General features: G+C 57.4%; 1 protein-coding gene across 5 annotated transcripts in view; it reads left to right on the forward strand.

Moving 5' to 3' along the window:
* Positions 1–7343: 7343 nt before the first annotated feature.
* Positions 7344–19380, forward strand: part of PEMT (phosphatidylethanolamine N-methyltransferase) — a 44216-nt gene continuing 32179 nt past the window's right edge. Inside the window, exons 1-3 of one of the 5 annotated variants that reach the window (XM_075514837.1) lie at positions 7528–7786; positions 10351–10458; positions 10906–11436. In XM_075514837.1, coding sequence (XP_075370952.1) covers positions 7679–7786; positions 10351–10458; positions 10906–11301 — 612 coding nt within the window. In that variant the 5' untranslated portion in view covers positions 7528–7678 and the 3' untranslated portion in view covers positions 11302–11436. Of the gene's footprint in view, positions 7463–7527; positions 7787–10350; positions 10459–10905; positions 11437–19380 lie in introns of those variants that run through there. The other 4 variants (XM_075514838.1, XR_012777581.1, XM_075514835.1 and 1 more) reach the window with 4 other exon arrangements.

Here is a 19380-nt window from a genome sequence, read left to right on the forward strand (position 1 = left end):
CCCCCCCCGCCCGCCCCGTGGCTGGGTGGGGAGGGGGTCGGTGGGGCTGCTGGCACTCGCGGCTCGCCCTCCCCTCCTGCCGCTGCGATTCAGGGCTTCGGGCTCATGGTGGTGCGGAGCAATGTATTTTTAATTCGTTTAAGGGAATTAAGCCCGTCTGTGTCTGACTACTGACATCGCCTCCACTTTCATTAATTTCTGAGCTGCTCGCCTGGTTTCCTTTGGCTCTGGCAGGGGTTTGGCATCGCAGGGAGACCAATTTCCTGCAAATTCAACAAATGCTGATGGCTGGGGAGCATCAGGAGACCCTGTTAGCCCCATCCCCACAGTGGGGGGCACTTTTGGGGGCCCTATGGTCCTATGGGGACCCGCCGCCTCGTGACCAGCCACCGATTCAGGGGTGGCACGGGGAGCTCGCCTTGCCGGGAGCTGGCAGCAGCCGAGCAGGACGGGTTCATCCTGGTGGAGGAAAGCGTCTGGCCAAAGGTTGGGTGAAAGTGGAGCAGAAAGCCCCTGGGATGCACCAGGGAGAAGGTGGGAAAGGCTCTGCTGGGCTTCTATACCCCTTCTGCTTTTAATATCAGCCCAGCCTGGGGTGAGCACGATGCCTGGAGCGGAGAAGCTCCCTGCTCGGGGGACTGCCGTGCCCCTCGCCAGTGGGACGCGTGTTGCTGGGAGGGCACCGTGCCAGGAGCCGGGGAGCTCACTGGCCACAGGGACTCTGCCATCCCGGGGTCCCCGACCTTCTTCCCGGGGTCCCCGACCTTCTTTCCATCTTCCTTTTTGTGGTGCTTCTGCGATGGAGCTCGTAAACAGACACAAAAGCAGAGGGGAAAGAAGAGAAGATAAAAATAACAGCAGCAGGATTGGGTTTGAAGTAAATAACAGCAAAACATCAAAGAGGAGGGGAGTGATGCTCTGAGGAGGTATTTATAGCCGGCTCTGTGGTTCCTCGGGATAAACCTGCGTGCCCCCATGGAAGCCTCTTCCCTGGCCCCTGCAAGCGCGTGTTTTTGTCCGAGACCTGCAAGTCAGCCCTTCCCCAGGGGTTCCCCGGGTGGTTTAAGCCCAGAGGCAGAGCATATCCCCGCAGCTTTGAGCGACTACTCGGGGAAGGGCTGATGCCCCAAATAAGCTCCAAGCCCAGCTCTCCGCAGCGCCGAGTACCGGGGCCGGGTGCCTGCTGCGGGGGCCGTCACGCGCGGCACGAAGCAGCCCACGCTACCAGGCTTTTCCCCCAGCCGAGTCCTTGATGAGGTTTTTTTTTTTTCTCTCCACAGCCCTCCTGGGAGTCACATCTGAGAGCAAGACTGATATTGCCTGGGAAAAGCCGGCTGCCAGCAGAGTGAGGGATGAGAGATGGCCATGGAGGTGATGCTGGGCTCCGTGACTCATCTCCCTCCATCATCCCTGCTGCGGCGAGCATTAGGCGAGCGTCTGGACAGCTTGGCATCCTAAACCTGGCTGGTCGGCTAATGGGGACACCCTGATTATATGTGTCTGGAGCAATGCCCCATATCCCTGGACTGATGACGCGCAGGGAAGCTTTTGGAGGCTGGTTCAGCCCTCTGCAGCTTGCACTGTACGGGCAGAGGTGCTGGAGGTGCACAGGGTGGTTTGTAGGTGCAGAGAGAACCGGGAGGTGCAGGCGGCTTTAGGGAAAGCTGGATGGACCCAGGGGGCAATGGGGGTTGTTTCCCCCCTCCGGCGTGGGACGTGCTTGTGGCCAGGGGACGTGGTAGCAGTGACCTTTTCAGCTGCCTCCTGCTTTGGGAAGCCTCGGCTTCTCTTAAAGCATCTGTCCCCATGAAAGGTACTTTGGAGGGATTTAAATGGTTTGGAGGATTTAGGGCTTTGGGGGAGAGCAGATTGGCAATAAACCCTCCAGCCAGCTGTGCAGAGTCAGGACCTTTTGGAGAAGAGAAAGCCGGGGGGATTTCCACCCTCCTGGAGCCCCGAAACCTCCTCCCTCCTTGCAGCCATCTCCCAGCCTGGGTGAGCAGCCGCTGCTCTGCCAAGCTGCGGTAGCAAGGGCTTCGTTCCGCACACCCTCGCTGCTGCTCTCTAATCAGACACGGGGTTTGCAATTAAGCGACACCGAGTACCCTGGGGACGGAGCCTGCTGTTTGAGTCGAGCTCAGACGAGTTCGGGGAGGGAGAGACCTGATTTCCCACTTAGTAGACAGGTCACGATCGGTGGATTCATTGATCCCAGAAAGTAAAGCCTCCGCTTCATTAGAGACATGCTGGTGATGAACGCGGCCTTGGGGATTGGGGAAGCTGTTGTGAATTCTTCCCTAAATGTTGTCTCCACCGGGCTCAGAGCGCAGATGCCGGGAAGCTCCTCCGACAGCGTGACTTCCTTCGGAGGGAGCCTGCTCCTTCCCGCAGTGCCCATCACACGCATGGCTCGTGGGGCACCGGAGCTCCCTGGAAATAGGCTGAGGCTGGAAAGATGCACCTTAGTGCCTCTGTGTCCGTCCCCTCCCTCTGCGGTTCTCCCTACCGATGCGTGACAAGGACACGATGCCCTGGGTTAAAGCAACGCAAGCTGTGGCTCTTGCCAGGGCAGAGCACCGAGGCAAGACCCGCGGCGGTGCTCCCCGGCTCCGAGCTGCCGACGTAAGGCGTACCTGGAGTCAGCTGGGGGGTTCCCGGCGCCTGGGGTGCTCGTGCGGGGTGTTCACTCAGGAGCATGGACGCAGTCCTGGAGAGCTGCTTTGGGTGCAGGCAGCGCAGGCAGGGCAGAGAAGAGGCAGCCCCAGGCGATCGGAGCACACCGATGCTTGGCAAGACCCTTGTGCAAGGTCCTACCCGCTCTGCTCCCAACCAGGACCTTGTGTGCGCAAAATGTTTTGCCTGTAAAGGCAAAGGGGCCGTGGTTATTCCCCTTTGCCTGCAGGAAGGACAGATCCTGCTCTGTCCTCCGCTGCATTTCTGATTTGCCCTCCCCAGATCAGCTCTCCCCGGAGGGAGGTTTCCTCCCTGGCTCCTGCCAAGAGTTACTGGCAATAACTTCTCGGTGCCCTTCAATGCAGCTGCTCAAGAGAGCAGATGGGGACGTGGGTTGTAGCTGTGCCAGACTGGTTGCTCTGCAAGCCTGGTTCAGGATAAGCTAGGCTTATGCAAGTAGCTCCATCTACACCAAAAGTTCCCATTCCCTCCTGTAAATACCTATTGAGATACTGGTGTAGTTACTGGGAGCGCAGCGGGAACGGCTTCACCAGGGGTGAGCATTGCCCACGAGCTGGAGCAGGGCCCCGTACCGTCCCCTTCCCAGCATCACGACTCTGCAGATAAGCGAGCACGATAACAACACCCACAGGCGAAAAAGCACTGGAAGGACTGTGAGCCTTTGACGCAGAAATTTTGGAGGTTTTCCTGGTTCTCTTCGTGAGGGGAGCCATGCAGGGGACACAGCTTTTAAGGTTTCTGCTCCAGGGAATCATGCTACGCTGCGGGTTCAGGGCAGGGATGCGTCATCCTGCTCCCGCAGGTGTTAGGACTTCTTGTTGCTAATTCTTTCTTTCAAGAAAGCATCTCCCATGGGCAAACCTGCCTGGCAGGACGCCCCGACGCCAACACAGGCATCCTCAGCTTTCAACGGCGACAAGCCTCCCACGCCGTGACACATCCCCTTCGCAGGGGCTGTTGTTCGACAACTGCTCTAGGGGCAGATCTCGAGCTCCCAAGCATTTGGCTCCGGTTTCTGGCTCATGCTGATACGCGGAGGAGCTGGAGGCAAAGCATCCTCTTCCCGGCCTGGCTTTCAGTTTGGGAGCATCTCAGGCTTTTGGAGAATTTTAGGTACATCTTGATCTTGGTTGCTCTCTGCATCCCTGGGCATTTAAGGGAATGCAAGGAGCAGTCGCGGCATGGAAAGAAGGAAAGGAGCAGCTGCCTCTCCGGATTTACAGGGATCAGCAGCCGAGCGAGTCCCCAGCATTAACCAGGGTGTAACTGGGAGCGGAGCCTGACTCACATACCATATGTTCCCAATCCACTGCGTTCAATCAAGCCTAATAAAATTGATAGGGGAGCATTGAAAATCTCGTGATTAATTCTTTATGATCTGTAATAGGGGAGCTGTGTGCCAATTACTCGAGTAAATCATTCATCAGAATATAAATAGAGCTAACCTCCAGCACAAACACTAGAGGATTTCCACTAGGATTGCAGGTCTGGACTGCAGCATTGCACCGCTGGTGACAATGTGTTATCTGATGGAGGACAGAATCTGCAATTTTGCTGCTTCTGCCCAAGGTTTCAGCTCTGTGCTCCGCTCTGGGCTTGCAATGCCGTCCTTTACCACGTGTTTTGATGCTCTGTCCTTGATCTCCATGACCCGTCAGTCCAAGCCCTTGCAGGTTTGCAAGGGTTAAACCCACGGGGGTCAGATTTATTTCAGGGCAGCTTTGAACGTGTGGACCATGACACAGCCCTCGGGGAAGGGGACGCAAAGGACTGGGAAAAAGGCCCCAGCCCCACGCTGCGCCCATGGGACCTCTGTCAGCAAGGGACGTAGCTGGGGTGGGACTCGGCGGGTTGTAAGCTCAGATACAAGAAACCAAGACTGCCGGCAGAAAGCAGCCCTTCCTGGTGACCACCAAGGCTTGCTTGGGACAAACATGAAGTCTGGTTCGCCTGGCTGGAGCGATGGGTGGGAGGGGGGTTATAGGAGCTGCGGGCAAGCAGGGGAGTTCATGAGCTTGTCCTGCTTTGCAGAGGATGGCAGCAAGAGTCACCTGCAGAGAGTGGAAGCTTGTGGGTGCTTCGTATCCCCTTTTTTCCTTTTTCTCAGCAAGAAATCCTTTGGCCTGGAAACTTTCTCCTGGGCTTGTAAGGAGAGATGTTGCTTTGTGCTGACGTTGACCTGGCTGCAGTTTCCCAACCAACGTCCCATTTCTAAGGGAAACCCACCCGACAGCACTCCCCGCCCTGGATTTCCCCGTGTTGGGAGTCCCCTGGGTCTCCTCGCGTTTGAAATGCTCCTGAGCAAACTGCAGCTCGCTGAGCCGCAGCGTCCTGCTAACTCGCAGGCAGCGAGCGTCCTTCACCGGACTGACGCACACATGCATTGCTGAGCTGCACGCGATGAGCGTGTCAAACGCGTGGAAACCCTTCCGTGCCGCTGCAGCGGATGCCAGCGGAAGCAACGGCGGCTGCACGATCCCCGTGTGCCGCTAACAGCTGCCAAACGGCGGGCCGGCTCCCGGTCCTCCCTCCGACAGGGCAGCTCATCGCCGCCGTTACGAATGACTTCGTTTAAGTGCCTTCTGCCCACACAGGCATTTGCTACTCCATATTCATCGGTGACCTCTCGGGGCCTTGGTGGGATTTCAAAGAGCGCTGGGGAGGGTTCAAGCTGAGAAGGGACTTGGGAAAGCCGAGGGCAATGCCCTCTTCCTTAGCTCGGTGCTCGGAAACGGAGAGCTGGATAAAAGGCATGCCACGGGGAGAAGGGGAGGGATGGGGACACAAAGAAAAATCCAGCCCTGCAGAAAGCCCTCTTTGTCTCCTTCACAGCTGCTGGGATGTTTTCGAGGTGGGATGGAGGCTGGTGTAGAGGGGGCCCACCACCGCAAACATCCCTCGTCCCTCTTAGGCAGAAAATGTTCCCTGGACGGGGGATTTTGTGGCAGGAATGGCATGGGGGCTCTGGCGTGGTTTCCTGTCCCAAACACAGCCGAGGGGGTGGTAGGGCACTGGGTCCTGCAGCACATGCCTTCACTGGGTGCCCCCCAATGTGGGGTGACGGGACGGATGTGTACAAGACAGCCCAGCTCTGCTGGCCTCGAGTGAGGAGCCAGCGAGACAGCTCACCCCTCCGCACCTCCTCACCGTCCGTCCCTCGGCCAGACCCATTCCTCCTCCCAGCCTGCCATGGCAGCCTTGTCCTTTCCCAGCTGGCCACGCTGGCAGCACCGGGACCTCCTCCCCTTGCAGCAGGGAGGACGGCTCGGAGAAGGTTTCTCCCTGCTGATTCCCTCCCCGGGGGGGACGTTTCGTCCTCTCTGAGCACAGCCATCATCGCTTTCCCCACTGCGTCCCCTTCGCCCTCCCCGCTGCCCCAAGCACCCAGCTGGTGGGACTCGCAAAATAAACATCCTCCCATCTGCTCCCGCGCCCCAGCCTGGGAGATGACAGAGGCGATAATTACACACTCGGCACAGCAAAATTATCTAGCGCGAGGGAGAAGAGGCCGGAAACAGCTGGAGATCATCCATAGGGAACGCCGCTCCCACCCATGGCGCCTTCGTGCACGCCTCACCCCAAACCGGCCCGGCGCTGCAATTTGTACTGTGAATGCGCTCGTCGGGCCCAGGCGGGATGGGGTCCATCCCCGTGTGAGCACCCCGAGTGCAGGAGCTGACCCTGCAGGCGGGGAGGTGGGGATGCGCTGCTGCAGCGAGGGGTTTGGAGCAGCAGAACTAAGGAAAGCCGGTTTCTCGTAGGGATGAGAGTCGTAGCTGGGATCCCCTTGGGTCTCCTGAAGCGCAACCTCCAAGGATGCCATTTTGCCGGGGAGGGTTTCACGTGAGCCATCGCTCATGCACATTTTCGGTGCTTGCCAGGGGATGAGCGCTCAGACATCCCGTCCCTTCCCCGCTCCCGCAAGACCTCTGGGAGGGACACCTGCAGCTCATTCACGAGGCTTCCTTCATATCAAACTCCTTTTTGAAGAAAATTTATTTCCCCTCAAAGGAGGGTCTGCAAAAGCAGACGGTCCATGCAGAGACCCTCAGAGGTCTGCAGGGATGACACTACCTGATTTCCCACGCACAGGCAGGTGCGGGACTGCAGCCCATGAGGTGCATCAACCAGAAACATCCTAGAGAGGAGTGAAGAAGTGAAATAATATTAGTAGGAATAATAACAGCAATAAAAAACCTGAAATTACACCTGCTGAAGGGAATAGGGCACAGTGAATTGTCCTCAAAATACATCCAGGCTTGACGGCTTTACGTTTTGCCGTGGAATGAGTAACAGCGGACACGCAACATCTCATTTCCACAGCCTTTCCCGTGCCAGAAAGGCACTGGGGCCGCTTCCCTCCCCCTGGGCCGGTGTCAGCGCTGAACACGGGCAGCGCGGGCGGGGGCACGGGCAGGGGCCGGCAGGGCCGGGTCTCTGCCCCCACCGCAGCGCTGGCACCTCGCTCTCTCGCCCACTCTCCCCTCGGGGCTGTTTTACCCCCACTCCCACGCACGACCCCGCGGTCGGCCCCACGCCGGCTGCCCGCCGAGGCGAAGCCCCGGCCCCGGGGGACCCGGCCCGCCCGCCCCGGGGGGGGGGGGGGGGGGGGGAAGGGGGAGTGGGGGGGGCCGACCCGCGCCGCGGCCCGGTTGCTTCACCGGGCAGGGTCGAAGTCCAGGCGCCGGCAGCACGGGCCGCCCTCCCCGCCGCCGCGGCCGGACACACGCTCGCAGCCCGCGACGGAGGCGGCCGGGCCCGTGGCGAGGTCAGTGCTTCCCCGGCGCCGAGGCCCGGCCCGGCCCGGCCCGGCCGCCAGGCCCGGCTCCCCCCCGCGCTGCCGGGGCCCTGCCGGCGGCGGAGGAGGCGGGACTGCGCTTCCCGTCAGCGCCACCGCGGGGCTCCGCGCTCGGCCGGCCCCGGGCGGGGGAGGCAGCGGCGGCGGCGGCGGCAGCGGGGCGACCCCGGCCCCCGGCCCCGCGCCATGGCGGGGGGGCCCGGGCCGGGCGCGGGGCGGCGGGCGGCGGCGGGCGGGGGCCGGCCCTTCCCGCGGGAGTGCTGCGAAGGGCTGGGCGGCCTGGAGTACGGGCAGGTACCGGCGGGGCCGGGCGGGCGGGCGGGGAGCGCCGGGCTCGCTGCGGCCCCGGGAAAGGGCCCGGCCTGGGGCGCTGCCGCTCGGCTGAGGGGGGCGGCCCGGGGCCGGACCTCCCCCCCCCCCCCCCCCCCCGCCAGCCCCGGCCTCTGCCGGTGCCATCGCGGGGCTCCGCAGAGCTGGTTGGCACGGGAGGAGGCAATAACCCCCGGGCTGCGCCCGCGGGTGCAGCAGACCCCGGGGACGCTCGGTACCCCCTGCCCGAGGCACACCCGCCACCGTCCCTGGCCCCTTTCCACCCAGGCCACGACGGCATGCTCCAGCCACGTGGCAAGGGCTGCACCGGCACCGCACGGGAGTCCCGTGGGTGCTGCCGCCGGCTCACCTGGGTGCCTGTGCAGCTCTCACCAGGGTGCCCATGCAGGGCTCACCCGGGTGCCCATGCAGCTCTTGCCTGGGTTCCCATGCAGGGCTCACCCGCGTGCCCGTGCAGCTCTTGTCAGGGTGCCCGTGCAGGGCTCACCCGGGTGCCCATGCAGCTCTCGCCTGGGTGCCCATGCAGGGCTCACCTGGGTGCCCGTGCACCTCTTGCCTGGGTGCCTGTGGAGCTCTTGCCTGGGTGCCCGTGCAGGGCTCACCCGGGTGCCCGTGCAGCTCTCGCCCGGGTGCCCGTGTGACTTTCGTCCTCCTTGATTTTGGGGCTGCGGGCAAGCGGGCAGCGTTTGCCACCATTATTTATCACTTGTCAGCGAGGAGGGGGCAAAGTTGAATGTTCTGTGCCTGTTACGAGGCTGTCCCAGCAGCCTGCAGAGACAGCTCATCCTAATGGGCTCCCCTTTTATCCCTAAAAGCACATACTAGGCACAGGCCAATCTGCCTCCCACTGGCAGCGGCGACTTTAGTTGTTGAGGAGGAGAAAAGAAGGTGAGTGCAATGTTAACGATGTTGCCAGCCAGGAGTTAGTAGGTCAAGAAGCTTTTGTTCAGCCCGTGCTGGCGGTGTGCTCAGTGCCGTACAAAACGAGAGGAAAGAAGCTGTCCTGATCCCACGGGTTTGCAATTGAAGCGGGACCAGACAGTTCGGCCCTGGCGCCAGCGGCTGTCTCGGTGCCCGGGTTACAGCTTGACAGCGCTGGGTTTGAAGGGACGAGGTCTGGTGGCGAAGGACTGCTCAGGGGTGAAGGGAGGGGAGGAGAGGCCAGGGAGGGTGGGAACAGGGGGAGATGGGTCAGGATCAGGCCCTGGGGGCTGTTCCCACCGTTCCTCACCAGCACCGAGGACCAGTTCCTCAACATGTCCCGAGGGCTCGGATGGAGGAGCCTGGGGGAGCTGGGGCTGAAGGCAGAGCCGCGGACTCCCATGAGGATCGCCCCATTTCCCCGGGGCGATACGGCCTTTGCTCGTGCACTTTGCACCATGGGCGGTCACGGCTGTGCACCTTGAGTGGCTGGACGTGCCCCGGCACAGCGTGGGAGCCATTCCCAGGGCCTTTGCTCTTGGCTACGAGAGACGGCAGGTTTAGCAGCCCCTCTCCATGAATCCCACTGCAGCTCTGGTTCCTTCAAAGAACCTGTGAGGAGCCAGTGGGAATTTCTCTCTTGGATAGGCGAGGTGGAGCCGATGCCTTTTCAAGCCTTTCCTGTCCCCTGGCATCCGAAGGACTTGCAAACACAGCTGTGTTTGGGAAGCAAAAATCTTCCACGTCTCGATGTTGTCTTGATTTTGATTCAAGCGAGGGAAGGGCTTGGGCCGGGCTATTTTGTCTTTTGTTTTCAAAGTTTTTGGCAAAAAAACCAAAAAGGCGCTGGCTGTTTTTCATCCAAATACCACTGCAGGGAGAGGGGGCGGGGAGGGAGAAGCAGCATGGCTTATTGCACGTAAAAATGCTGACAATGTCAGAGAGCCGTCCTGGGAAAAATACCTCTTAAAAGGAGAAAGGGGAAAAAACAGCAAGCTTTAAGATTTTGTTGTTGTTGTTGTCATTAAGTAAGACAAGAAAGTCTTTTGCAGCTTCTTACAATGCAAGGGCATACCCCCGCACCGTGGAGGGGGTTTGCATCAGTCTTACTTTATGGCAGGCAAGTTTGAGGCTGCCACAGTTCATTGCTTGGAGTTTCCATGCTGACCGGCATCCCTGGGACAGTCCTCCGTCCCCGGGGACACGGAGACGCTGTGAAACGATGCTCCCTTTCCTGCGGCTTGGAAACACGCTTGGCTTGGCAGCTGCCCCGTAGGGCTGGTGCTCGTCCTCACAGCAGCACTGTCCTCGCAGTGCCCGTGTCCTTCTGGGCGCTGCTGCAAACGCGGGGCTCCCTGAGAGCCCGGTGCCCCCGAGGTGTGGGGAGAGCCAGTTTGCGGGAGCCCCCACCCCTCTTCTTGGCTTTGCACCCTGACATAGCGCTTTGCAAGCTGTAACAACGTGTTGCTTGGGGCCATTAAAAGATCCGTCCGCTCTTGCAGGGCAGCTGATGCATTTGGTTAGAGATGAAGTGCCCCATATTCGGGCACGACGGCCGGTGCCCCTGCAGGAATCCACACCCCCAGTAACTGGCTCTCCCCCCGCAGGTGGATGTGACAGCCATGGCGCAGCTCTTCGGCTACGTGGACGTGACCGACTCTGGCTTCATTGCGGCCGTCCTCTCCATCGCCTTCAACCCGCTCTTCTGGAACGTGGTAAGAGCTGCCTGCTCAGTAGCCACCCTGTTATTTTTAGGCTTCCTTTGCCAGCTACAGGGGGATGTCCTTTGGGCTGCACTAGAGGAAAAACCTCTTTCGGGGAAGTCTGCTGGGCTGGGTGGGGCGAGCGGTGCTCAGTTATTAGGCGTTAGAAGTGGGTGAGCAGGGAGCTGCGCTGCAGAGAGAACTCCTGGGGCTGGGGGTGGCTGTGATGGGTGTCACAGAGGAGAAGGCGGGAGCCAGCGCGGGATGCAGAAGGAATTAGGAGCTGAGCTTGGGAGAGGAGGCAGAGCAATCAAACCTATCCTTTAGCCACCTCCTGCTGCAGCTCCCACCCCAGCAGCCAGGCACTGGTCACCACTGGGATTGAGCATAAATGGCATGAACGGTGGGGGGCTGCACTGGATATGTTGCCCGCTGCTTCCCCTTGAAATATATTGGCAGCTGGTTGTGTGGATGGCAGGAAGCAAAAACAGTCAGCCAAAAGTTAACCTGAAGAAATTCCCCCTCCATCATGCTGCAAGGTCTGGCAAAGAGCTGCAGAGCTGGCAGCAGGCCAGCCCGAAGCAGGAGCAGGGATACCTGTGCAGGAGTGATGCTCGCTGTCCCTGTGGGTGCCATACCGTCCCCATGGGTGCGATACGACTTTGGGAGCCGAGACTGGAAGAGTCTCCGCTGTTCTTTGCCGCTGTGGTTTGCTACCTCCCTGCAAGAGCAGCGAGAATCATTGCTGGCCCCGTTTTGGAGCGTCGGGAGCCAAGCGGGAGCCAAGCGGGGAGCCCAGGCCGGCTGCAGCACGAGGTGACTCCCACCCCGCAGCACCCTCGGCAGCACAGCTGAGGTGCGGGGTGAAGCCTTCTCCCTGTGAGCGCTCATGGGAACGGGATGTCATCTCAGCCAAGATTCCCAAAACCACCCGCCAAACCTCCCCGCAGGGATTCTCACCCTGGGGAAGTCTCCTTAAAAAGGCCTTATTTTTCCAGAGGGGGAGGACTCGGCTCCCTCTGAGCGCGGGGGCTCTTGAGATTGTCTCACGCTGGGCTTTGGAAAAGCGAGGCTCTCCTGGCTGTGAGTCACTTTGGAAACCTCCGTCGGAGCTCTTTGTTGCAGCCTCCCTAATTTTTCATGCAACTCGTTATTAAAAAGTCTCACGGTGTCTGAAATGCGAACTAGAATATGCCACATTATTTCGACTGCGGAGTCATCATTTAGCATAAAGAATCAATGAATAAGAAGATTCAGGATGTGGTCTCTGGGGGGAGAGACCGGCTCCAGCGAGAAACTGCATAAAAGGGAAAGAAAAAAGTACTTTATTAGCGTCTGCTGCTACGCCTGCGACTCGTGGGACGCCTGCAGCTTGGGAAATAGTGTTGCTTTTTGGATCCAGAGTTTGGCTGCTGTTAAAGGACAGGGAAAGCTGATGTAACAGCAGGAAGTTCATTGCTCTGCGTTGCTGTTGTCCCCTTCCAGCGTTTGAAGAGCATTGCCGTTGGCGGCAGGTGGCACTGCAAGCAAGACGTGCAGGGCCTGCGCCTGGGAGCAGAAGGCATCTCTGCATGGGTTTGCAGTGAGCAACCTGAGCTGGTGTGTTGGTGGAAAGCTCTGGGGAGGTGAGCGTGGCACTAGATGTTTCCCCGGCCGCAGCGGGCTGGGTGGCTCTCGCAGTCCGTGTGCCTCCCTCCGGACGCTTGCTCTGCCCAGGCCCCCAGGCATCTCCCTGGCATTTTCAGGCTCTGCCAGTCCTGGCGCATGGCTCGCACCGGGCACTGCTGGAAGGCTCTCGCAGGGGGCTGTGGGACCTGCAGCCCCGAGCAAGCCCCCGCTATCGGGTGCGTTTTAGCGGGAGTGGCCCCAGCCATCCCTGGATTTCCCTGACCTGCTTCCTTTACCTCCTCCCCATCCTTTTTCCATGTGATCAGTGTCCCCTGCTTGCACCTAGCCGGCAGCTCTTCTTTCTTTCTCTACATCCCTGCACGGGCTCCCTTTGTCTTTTGCTATTTGAGTTCCTTCCCAGCAGCTGAGATCGCTTCTGCATCTGAATTACTTTGGGCTCGCAGGAGCTTTAGTGCAAAGACTGTATTTCTGTGCAGTGCCAAGCACTTTCTGCTCTCTGTGCTTAATAAGTAATGTGGGAGCCTGGTCAAAACCCCTCCTGTGCATGAAATTCCTGATTTGGGTAGAAATTGGGTGGGGACGCATTGATTTAGTTCAGTGTCTTAATTCCCCGTTTCTGCTGAACTCCGGCCAGGTCTTCCTCTTGCAAAGTTTGGCGCCGGGTTGTCCTCGCTGTGCAGTGCCTCTGAATAAATATGTGGTGGGGAAACCCCGGCTCGGTGGGGTGCTCGGCCGAGGAAGAGGCGCATCTCGAGGCCTCGAGCATAGCGAGGCGTTTGCCCTGGTAAGCAACCAGGAATGTTACTTTGGGACAAAACCTGCAGGGTTTGGGGACGAAGCACGAGCTCTGAAGGCTGTGGGGGAGCGTGGCTCCGGAGAAAACCCTGATGCTCGTCGGGTCGATTTATGTACTTGCGTTAAGAGAGCAATTTAGAGGACCAGAGCCTAAGTGGGGCAATTTGCAGGACTCCAGCCGGGCTGTGCTGATGCTCCCTCCTGTTCTCCACAGGGAAGAAAAGCTCTCCAAAAAAGGCCTCGGGACTCCCAGTTCCCACCCTCCTCCCTGTAGGCCTGTGCTGGGGGTACCATGAAGTCGCCCCGGGGTCGCCCGCTGCGTTTCCCCACCAAACCCAGGGCTCGCACCCCCTCTTCTGCTTTCCCCCCTCCGTGCCAATTAAAATCCTGCCCGTCCCCAGGTGGCCCCCAAGTTATGTTGTCCGTGCACAGCTTGGATGTGTTCCTGCACTATTCTCTGGTTTTTTCCTTTTCTTTTTCGTCTCTCCTCCCCATGCTGTCTCTGCTTTCTCACCCGCCGCGGCTGTTACGAAAGGAGCTGCTGGGAGCCGCCATCCCGTGTGAGGCAGGGTACAGGCGAGGCCCCAAAAGGCACCAGCGGAGCCGTTTTGGGGATGATGTTGCTTAAAACTCCCCAAGGATGTTCAACACAGCCAGGAGACCTGAGCCGCCGTGGGGCTGTTGAGGGGCACCCGGCGAGGAGTAGGTGCATCGCTGGAGCCGTGCCGTAAAACATTAATGAGGTCAGAGCAGTAGAAACTTCAATAAATCCCATCTGTGTTTGGAAAGCCGCAGAACGATGGGAGAAACTTCCCATCCCTTGGTAACTAAGGAAGGTATTAAATAACGACTCCTCGGGGACAAACATTTTCAAGTCGGGAGAGGCAGATAACCTGCATGCGGGAAGCTTTAAAGAGCTCGCTGAGACTTGGCACGCGGGGAGTTTCTAGAAAGCTGGAAGGTTTCTGACACTCTCACAATAGCAAACAGGCAAGTGGCATAGCCGTGAGCCAGGTAGTCTGACGTCCATCACCATGCAAGTGAGTTTCAAGTGGGGAGCGCATCCATCAGCAATCCTTTTCTTGATTTGAGCCTCTTAAAAATTTACGGCTGGCGTCACGGACTGATTTAGAAATGGCACATCTTCAGCTGCCGCCCGAGAGCTTGCTCCTCCCGTCACCTCCGGTGACCCCCTCGAGACACCCGTGCATCTCGCAGGAATCTGCAGGGTGAAACCTCAAATGTCACGGTTAGGCACGGGCTTAACGTAATTCAGCATGATTTTAAAGAAAATAGACCCCATCAGAGGAACGTGGTTTTATTGTTCAAGGTTGCAGCTTTTCCTGTTCAGGGTAACAAAATCTCTCTTCTAGGCTTCTGTCGAGTGTTTAAACTGCATGAGGTTTTGATTAAAGAATTAGTTGCACAGGGACCTGGGCTGACAACGCCTAGCTCCTGATGGATGTGTATCTCTTGGTTCATTTATTTTTAATTTCCCATCCTTTTCTCCTTCTTTTGAGACTAGAGGAATCTGCCAAGTGGATAAGAAGTGGGGAGGCGGGAGTTTGCAGGCGCTGGCAGCCCGATTTCACCTACCTCTGACCACTTCTTGCTAAACTCGGAGGAAAGTGCCTGGCCCAAAACCTCCTCACGCTGCTGGGAAGCAGCCGGGAGCTTGGGATCTATCGGGATTCAGACCTCAGTGAGCCAAACTCCGAGAAACTTTCTGGGGACAGGAGAAAAATGCCGGATGCTGGGGGATTTCAGCAGCTCTCGCTGTCTGTCTTACAGAAGGGAAGGACTGAGCGGTGGCTTGATGGTGGTGTGTTAGCATCTCGCTGGGGAAAGGAAATTGCAGGGTATGGAATGGCTGTGCGAGGGCTGGGGCTGGAGCGGCAGGCAGAGCCCTGCGGGGAGCACACCTCGGTTAGCTGGAGCTTACAGGGTTGGGAGGTGAACGAGTCGGAGTGATTTAATGGTCTTTTTCTGGCCTTCAAATTCCGCAAACCTGCGAGAGTTTCGTGGGCTCCCCCGCAACCCTCTGCCTGCCTGCAGCCGTGCGTGAGAGCAGAAAAACAGCCCTCAACCGTCTTCTGGAAAGTGCTTTTAGATCCCGTTGTAGAAGCCACAGCACAGTGACGATGATTATCTGCTTATAACAGATGCTAGATCAATAGCAGGGCTTCAAGCTACGCTGCAAGGCAATTGACTGCAGAAAGTGTTTCTTTATTGGGGTAAAGCTGGGCTTGCAACGAGGCTCAGATTCGCTCTTACATCTCCGGTCTTAAAATGTCACCACCAGCTCTGCTGCCTTTCATCCTTTGTGCAGGGAGAGAACGCACATTATTCGTAATTGGACTCTCTACCAGGCAGCAATAGCCATTTTCATTTCCTACGATGCCTGAGAAAGAGTGAGGATTTGCTTTTTTTTTTTTTTCCCCTTCCCCCAAACAGCATTTAGTGGCAATTTTATTCCGAGTGACTTGGTAATGCTTCCCACTCAGGCGGCGAGGGCTTTGCAGCGATGCTGTAACGTGTGCCATGAGCGGACGGCATCGATTCTCTGGCCATCTCGTAACGGAGTGAGTCCTGGCCGTGTGTGTAACACTGCGCCTGTCTGGCTCCTAAATTTAGCTTTTCCAGCGTGTCGGCACCGCTGTGAGCCACATAACAGGCACCAAAACTGGGTTGCATCCTCCAGCCTGCCAGCTGGAGTGACACAATTAGGAGCACCGTCACCTTGAGGGAGAGCCACATCCTTCATCCCAGCACCGCTTCCCTGCAGCTTCCCAGCTAGGTGGTGGTGGTTTCATCTAAATCCTCTTTAAGAAGCCATGCAATATCTTTTTACGATGTCCTTGCAGGCTGAGCTTGCCTGCGGCAGGGGGGGATCATGGAGCCCAGCTTGGCCGGGCAGCTGTGAGCTGAGATGCTTCATCTGTGTGTCGAGCCAGGCAGGGTCTCAGCCCTCGGGGCTCCAGGCGAGGCAGTGGCAATCATTCGAGCAGCTGCCCAGCCACCGTGCACGAGTACCTGCCGAGGCAGGGTGTGCTTGGGTGGCCGAGCCATTCCCGTGCCTGTTCCTAGCGTGAATTTGGGATTCAGCTGGTCTACGACGTGCCTGCTCAGTGTTTCTCTAAACCGAGGTCAGAATCTGTCTCTCACCTCACAATTCCCTATGGATCATGGCTAAGATGACCCAAAAAGCAACCTCCTTTTTTTAGCTTCTGCAGAATGCTTCTCTAGAAACCCAGGGTGTTTGTTGTGTACGCTGGACTTTTCTTGTTTAGTGTTTTAAAAATAAACTGCGGGCTGCTGGCAGCCCTGCTGGAATAAATCAGCACACACACATAAGATAAAAAAATATATTTAAGCCAGCGGTCTTGTTTCCATACGCATCAGAGGATTATCTGTAGACCCTAGAAGTTGGGAGAGGCCCTTTCCTCTCTGTCCCACTCCATCCCTACCCTGCCATGCTGCTGCTAAACACTTTCTCCTGCTGATGAGGTGCTGCTTGACGATGTTGGTCTATGAAATGGCAAGTCTACGACCACCTGCATCCCACAGGACAAGGCAAAAAATGCATTTGGAGGCAAAAAAGAAAGTCGTATGATCTACCCAGCCCAGGAGGCATGGAAGAGGGCGAGTCCTCCTGTGTGGCCCTGGGGCTGGGAGGTGCTGGAGCCCCGAGCGGGGAAACCCGTTGCCTCCCCTGGGACATCGGCCGGCTGGCGGCTGGACGGGGCTTCCTGGCTTGCGTGCCTGCTGCAAATGCAGACGTGAGCTGATGTTTTCTGGCTGCGCCGTGGCGCAGACTGTTTAGCAGAAGCCTGCCCAGTTCCCAGAAGGATGGGATCTCCCAAAATAGGCTGCTTTGACGAAGAAATGCAGAGACACACAATCTGCTGGGTGCTCTGGGGAGGTTATTTCCGTAAGACCCGCTGCCTGGCTTCCGTCACGGTGCAATTATATCTCCTGCCTGCCTGGAGACTCGTGGTTGGGGAGGGAGGCGTTGGGGTTTCATTGGGGGGGGTGCTGGGTCCGGCTTGCGGCAGGCTGGTGGCACGCAGGGTTGGCGCCCCAAAGAAAATGCTTCCTCGTTTTCTCCGCTTTCTCCCCCCCTTGACGAACTCCGAGGGGACACTTATCTCCAGTTGCTCACGTGGCAGGAGGAGATGGGTAGTAAAGTAGATTAGTAAATCAGTAAAGCAAACCCCTCCTTCTCTATTCCACCTGTATTATGTCCCCAATGACACGAGCAGCTGGAAATGGCACTTGGCAGGAGCATCCCACATCCCTGCTCTCTTGAGTGTGAAACCAGATAGTTCAGCAGCCAGATCACAGCAGTAGTGGTTCCTGGTAAATATTAGGAGCTTCATATCAGCTAAAGCAAACAAGTATCTGCACTCCCCCCAGGGCTGCCTGCCTGTGTCGGCTCCCTTACATTCCCCTTTCTAAGGCATGCTGACAAAGCTTTGAAACCCCTGTACCCCAGCCCGGGGAGAAATAGTCGATTTTTGGAAGCTGGTGCTGATTTATTACGTTGATGGAGGACATGAGCTATGGACACAGAGCGTGCCTGGGCAGTGGCTTTGGTTGCTACGTTGCAGAGGGATGGGAGCAGCGGTGCAGCGGCTGTTCAGAGCACTGGGCTTTGATTTCGGAGGGTGGCCCCGACCCAGGGGAAGGGCTGCAGAGTGGGATGAAATAGTCCTACCCAGCAAGCTGCTGCCTGATTTTCCTTTTCCCTGCCAAGCCATCCGAAACTCCGTGCTTGCTCGCGTGCAGGGAAAGAGGGGCAACTCTCTTAGAAGACCACAAATTTGATTGCCAGAAAAGCTGGAAGCCCTGGGCTTGCGCACCTGCGTGTGGCTTCGACAAACTCCCCCCATCTCCCAGCAAATGTTGGGGTCAGGGAGAGGAAGGCTGGCGGGAGCTCTTGATTCTCCCGTGTCGTTGAAATCATGAACCTCCGCGGTGCATTACCCACTCGTCTGGATTTGGCAATATCTTGCCTTTTTTTTTTTTTCCTTGCAAAATCTTTTTTGTTCCCTCTCTTTACTCCTCCAGCCCAGGGATGATGCAGTCGTGGGCTTGTTCTGCAGGTCGGGATGTGCGAGCTGCTGCTTTGTCTGGCTGAAGGGTTTTCACTCCCTGTCTGTGTAGGCACAATCATTTTTGGTGTGATCCTTTTTGCGCTTTTGGGAAGAAAAAGCAGGCTGTGAGCAGCTCACACCCCTGAAGTGGGTGAAATGGAGATGGGTTTTAGCAATTTTCTCTGCCTTTGGCTGTTGCGGGGAAGCCTGACCGTCAGGGCTCACAGAACGCCTTCGTTGCCTCCTTTGTGCGGTGGGAGGTTTGCTCATTATCTGGTTTGTGCTTCGCTTATAAAAGAAGCTGTAATTGTAGCAGCTCCTTGCCATAAAAGCACAAAGACATTTTCAGGGAAGGAAAATGTACATGCAGCTTTTATGATCCTTTACATTACTCCTTCTGCCTACTTTTCTCGCCTCCTGCCCTTTCTCCGGCATCAGCTCTGTGCCTGCCTGGTGCTCAGTGTCCCTGCCTCTGGCTTGAGCCTCTCCTTTGCTATAGAAATGCCCCTTTTAGAAAGAAAAACTTGAGCATCCTCCTCGTTAGTCTTGCTGGGTGAAGAGAAGAGGGATCCCAAATCCCCCCCTGTAGTCGGATGTTTCTCTTCCTGCCTCTTCCCTCAGAGCTGTGTTTTCTGCGGTGAGTCCGACAGCAGATGCTCAATCTGCAAAATCCTGGGGAGAATTTTGAACTGGGAAAAAAACCCCGTCCATCTGTCTGTGACTACAGTGTACGCCCGAAACAGGACTGGAGTAATACCAAATCACATCACCCTGGGGCACGCGTGGCTGTTCCTATTAAAAACTGAATGACCTCAGACGAGATACAATATTTTTAACTACGAAGCATTCCTATTAAGTGCCCTTTCCTGTTTATTTTTACCAGGACATTGTTTTAATGACTGCAGAGTTACTAATTTGATTCCCAAGGCTGGAGAGCAGCAATGAATTAGTTTCATTTCAAGACTTTGTCGTGCAATCATTTTCCAGAGATTGATGTACTTGGAAGCCAAAACGAGTGCATTGCCCAACTGAGGAACATTACTCTCCTGCCTGTACCCGTCAGGGTTTGGTCTCTGGTGCGGATGTGTGGGGATCCTTAGCTGGAAGGACTTGCTCAGCCTCCCCCATCCACCTCCGTGCAGGGCTCCGGTACAAATGCACGGAGCAAAAGACTGTAAGAGCGTTTGAGCACTGCGTGCAGGACTGGTACGTGCATCTCTGGTACATGCCTGGAGAAAAGGAGGCTGAGGGGAGACCTCATCGCTCTCTACAACTACCTGAAAGGAGGGTGTAGAGAGGTGGGGTCGGTCTCTTCTCCCAGGTAACAAGTGATAGGACAAGAGGAAATGGCCTCAAGTTGCGCCAGGGGAGGTTTAGACTGGATATTAGGAAATTTTTCTTCACCGAGAGGGTT

The sequence above is a fragment of the Mycteria americana genome, chromosome 12, assembly GCF_035582795.1.
Source record: "Mycteria americana isolate JAX WOST 10 ecotype Jacksonville Zoo and Gardens chromosome 12, USCA_MyAme_1.0, whole genome shotgun sequence".
Classification (NCBI taxonomy): domain Eukaryota; kingdom Metazoa; phylum Chordata; class Aves; order Ciconiiformes; family Ciconiidae; genus Mycteria; species Mycteria americana.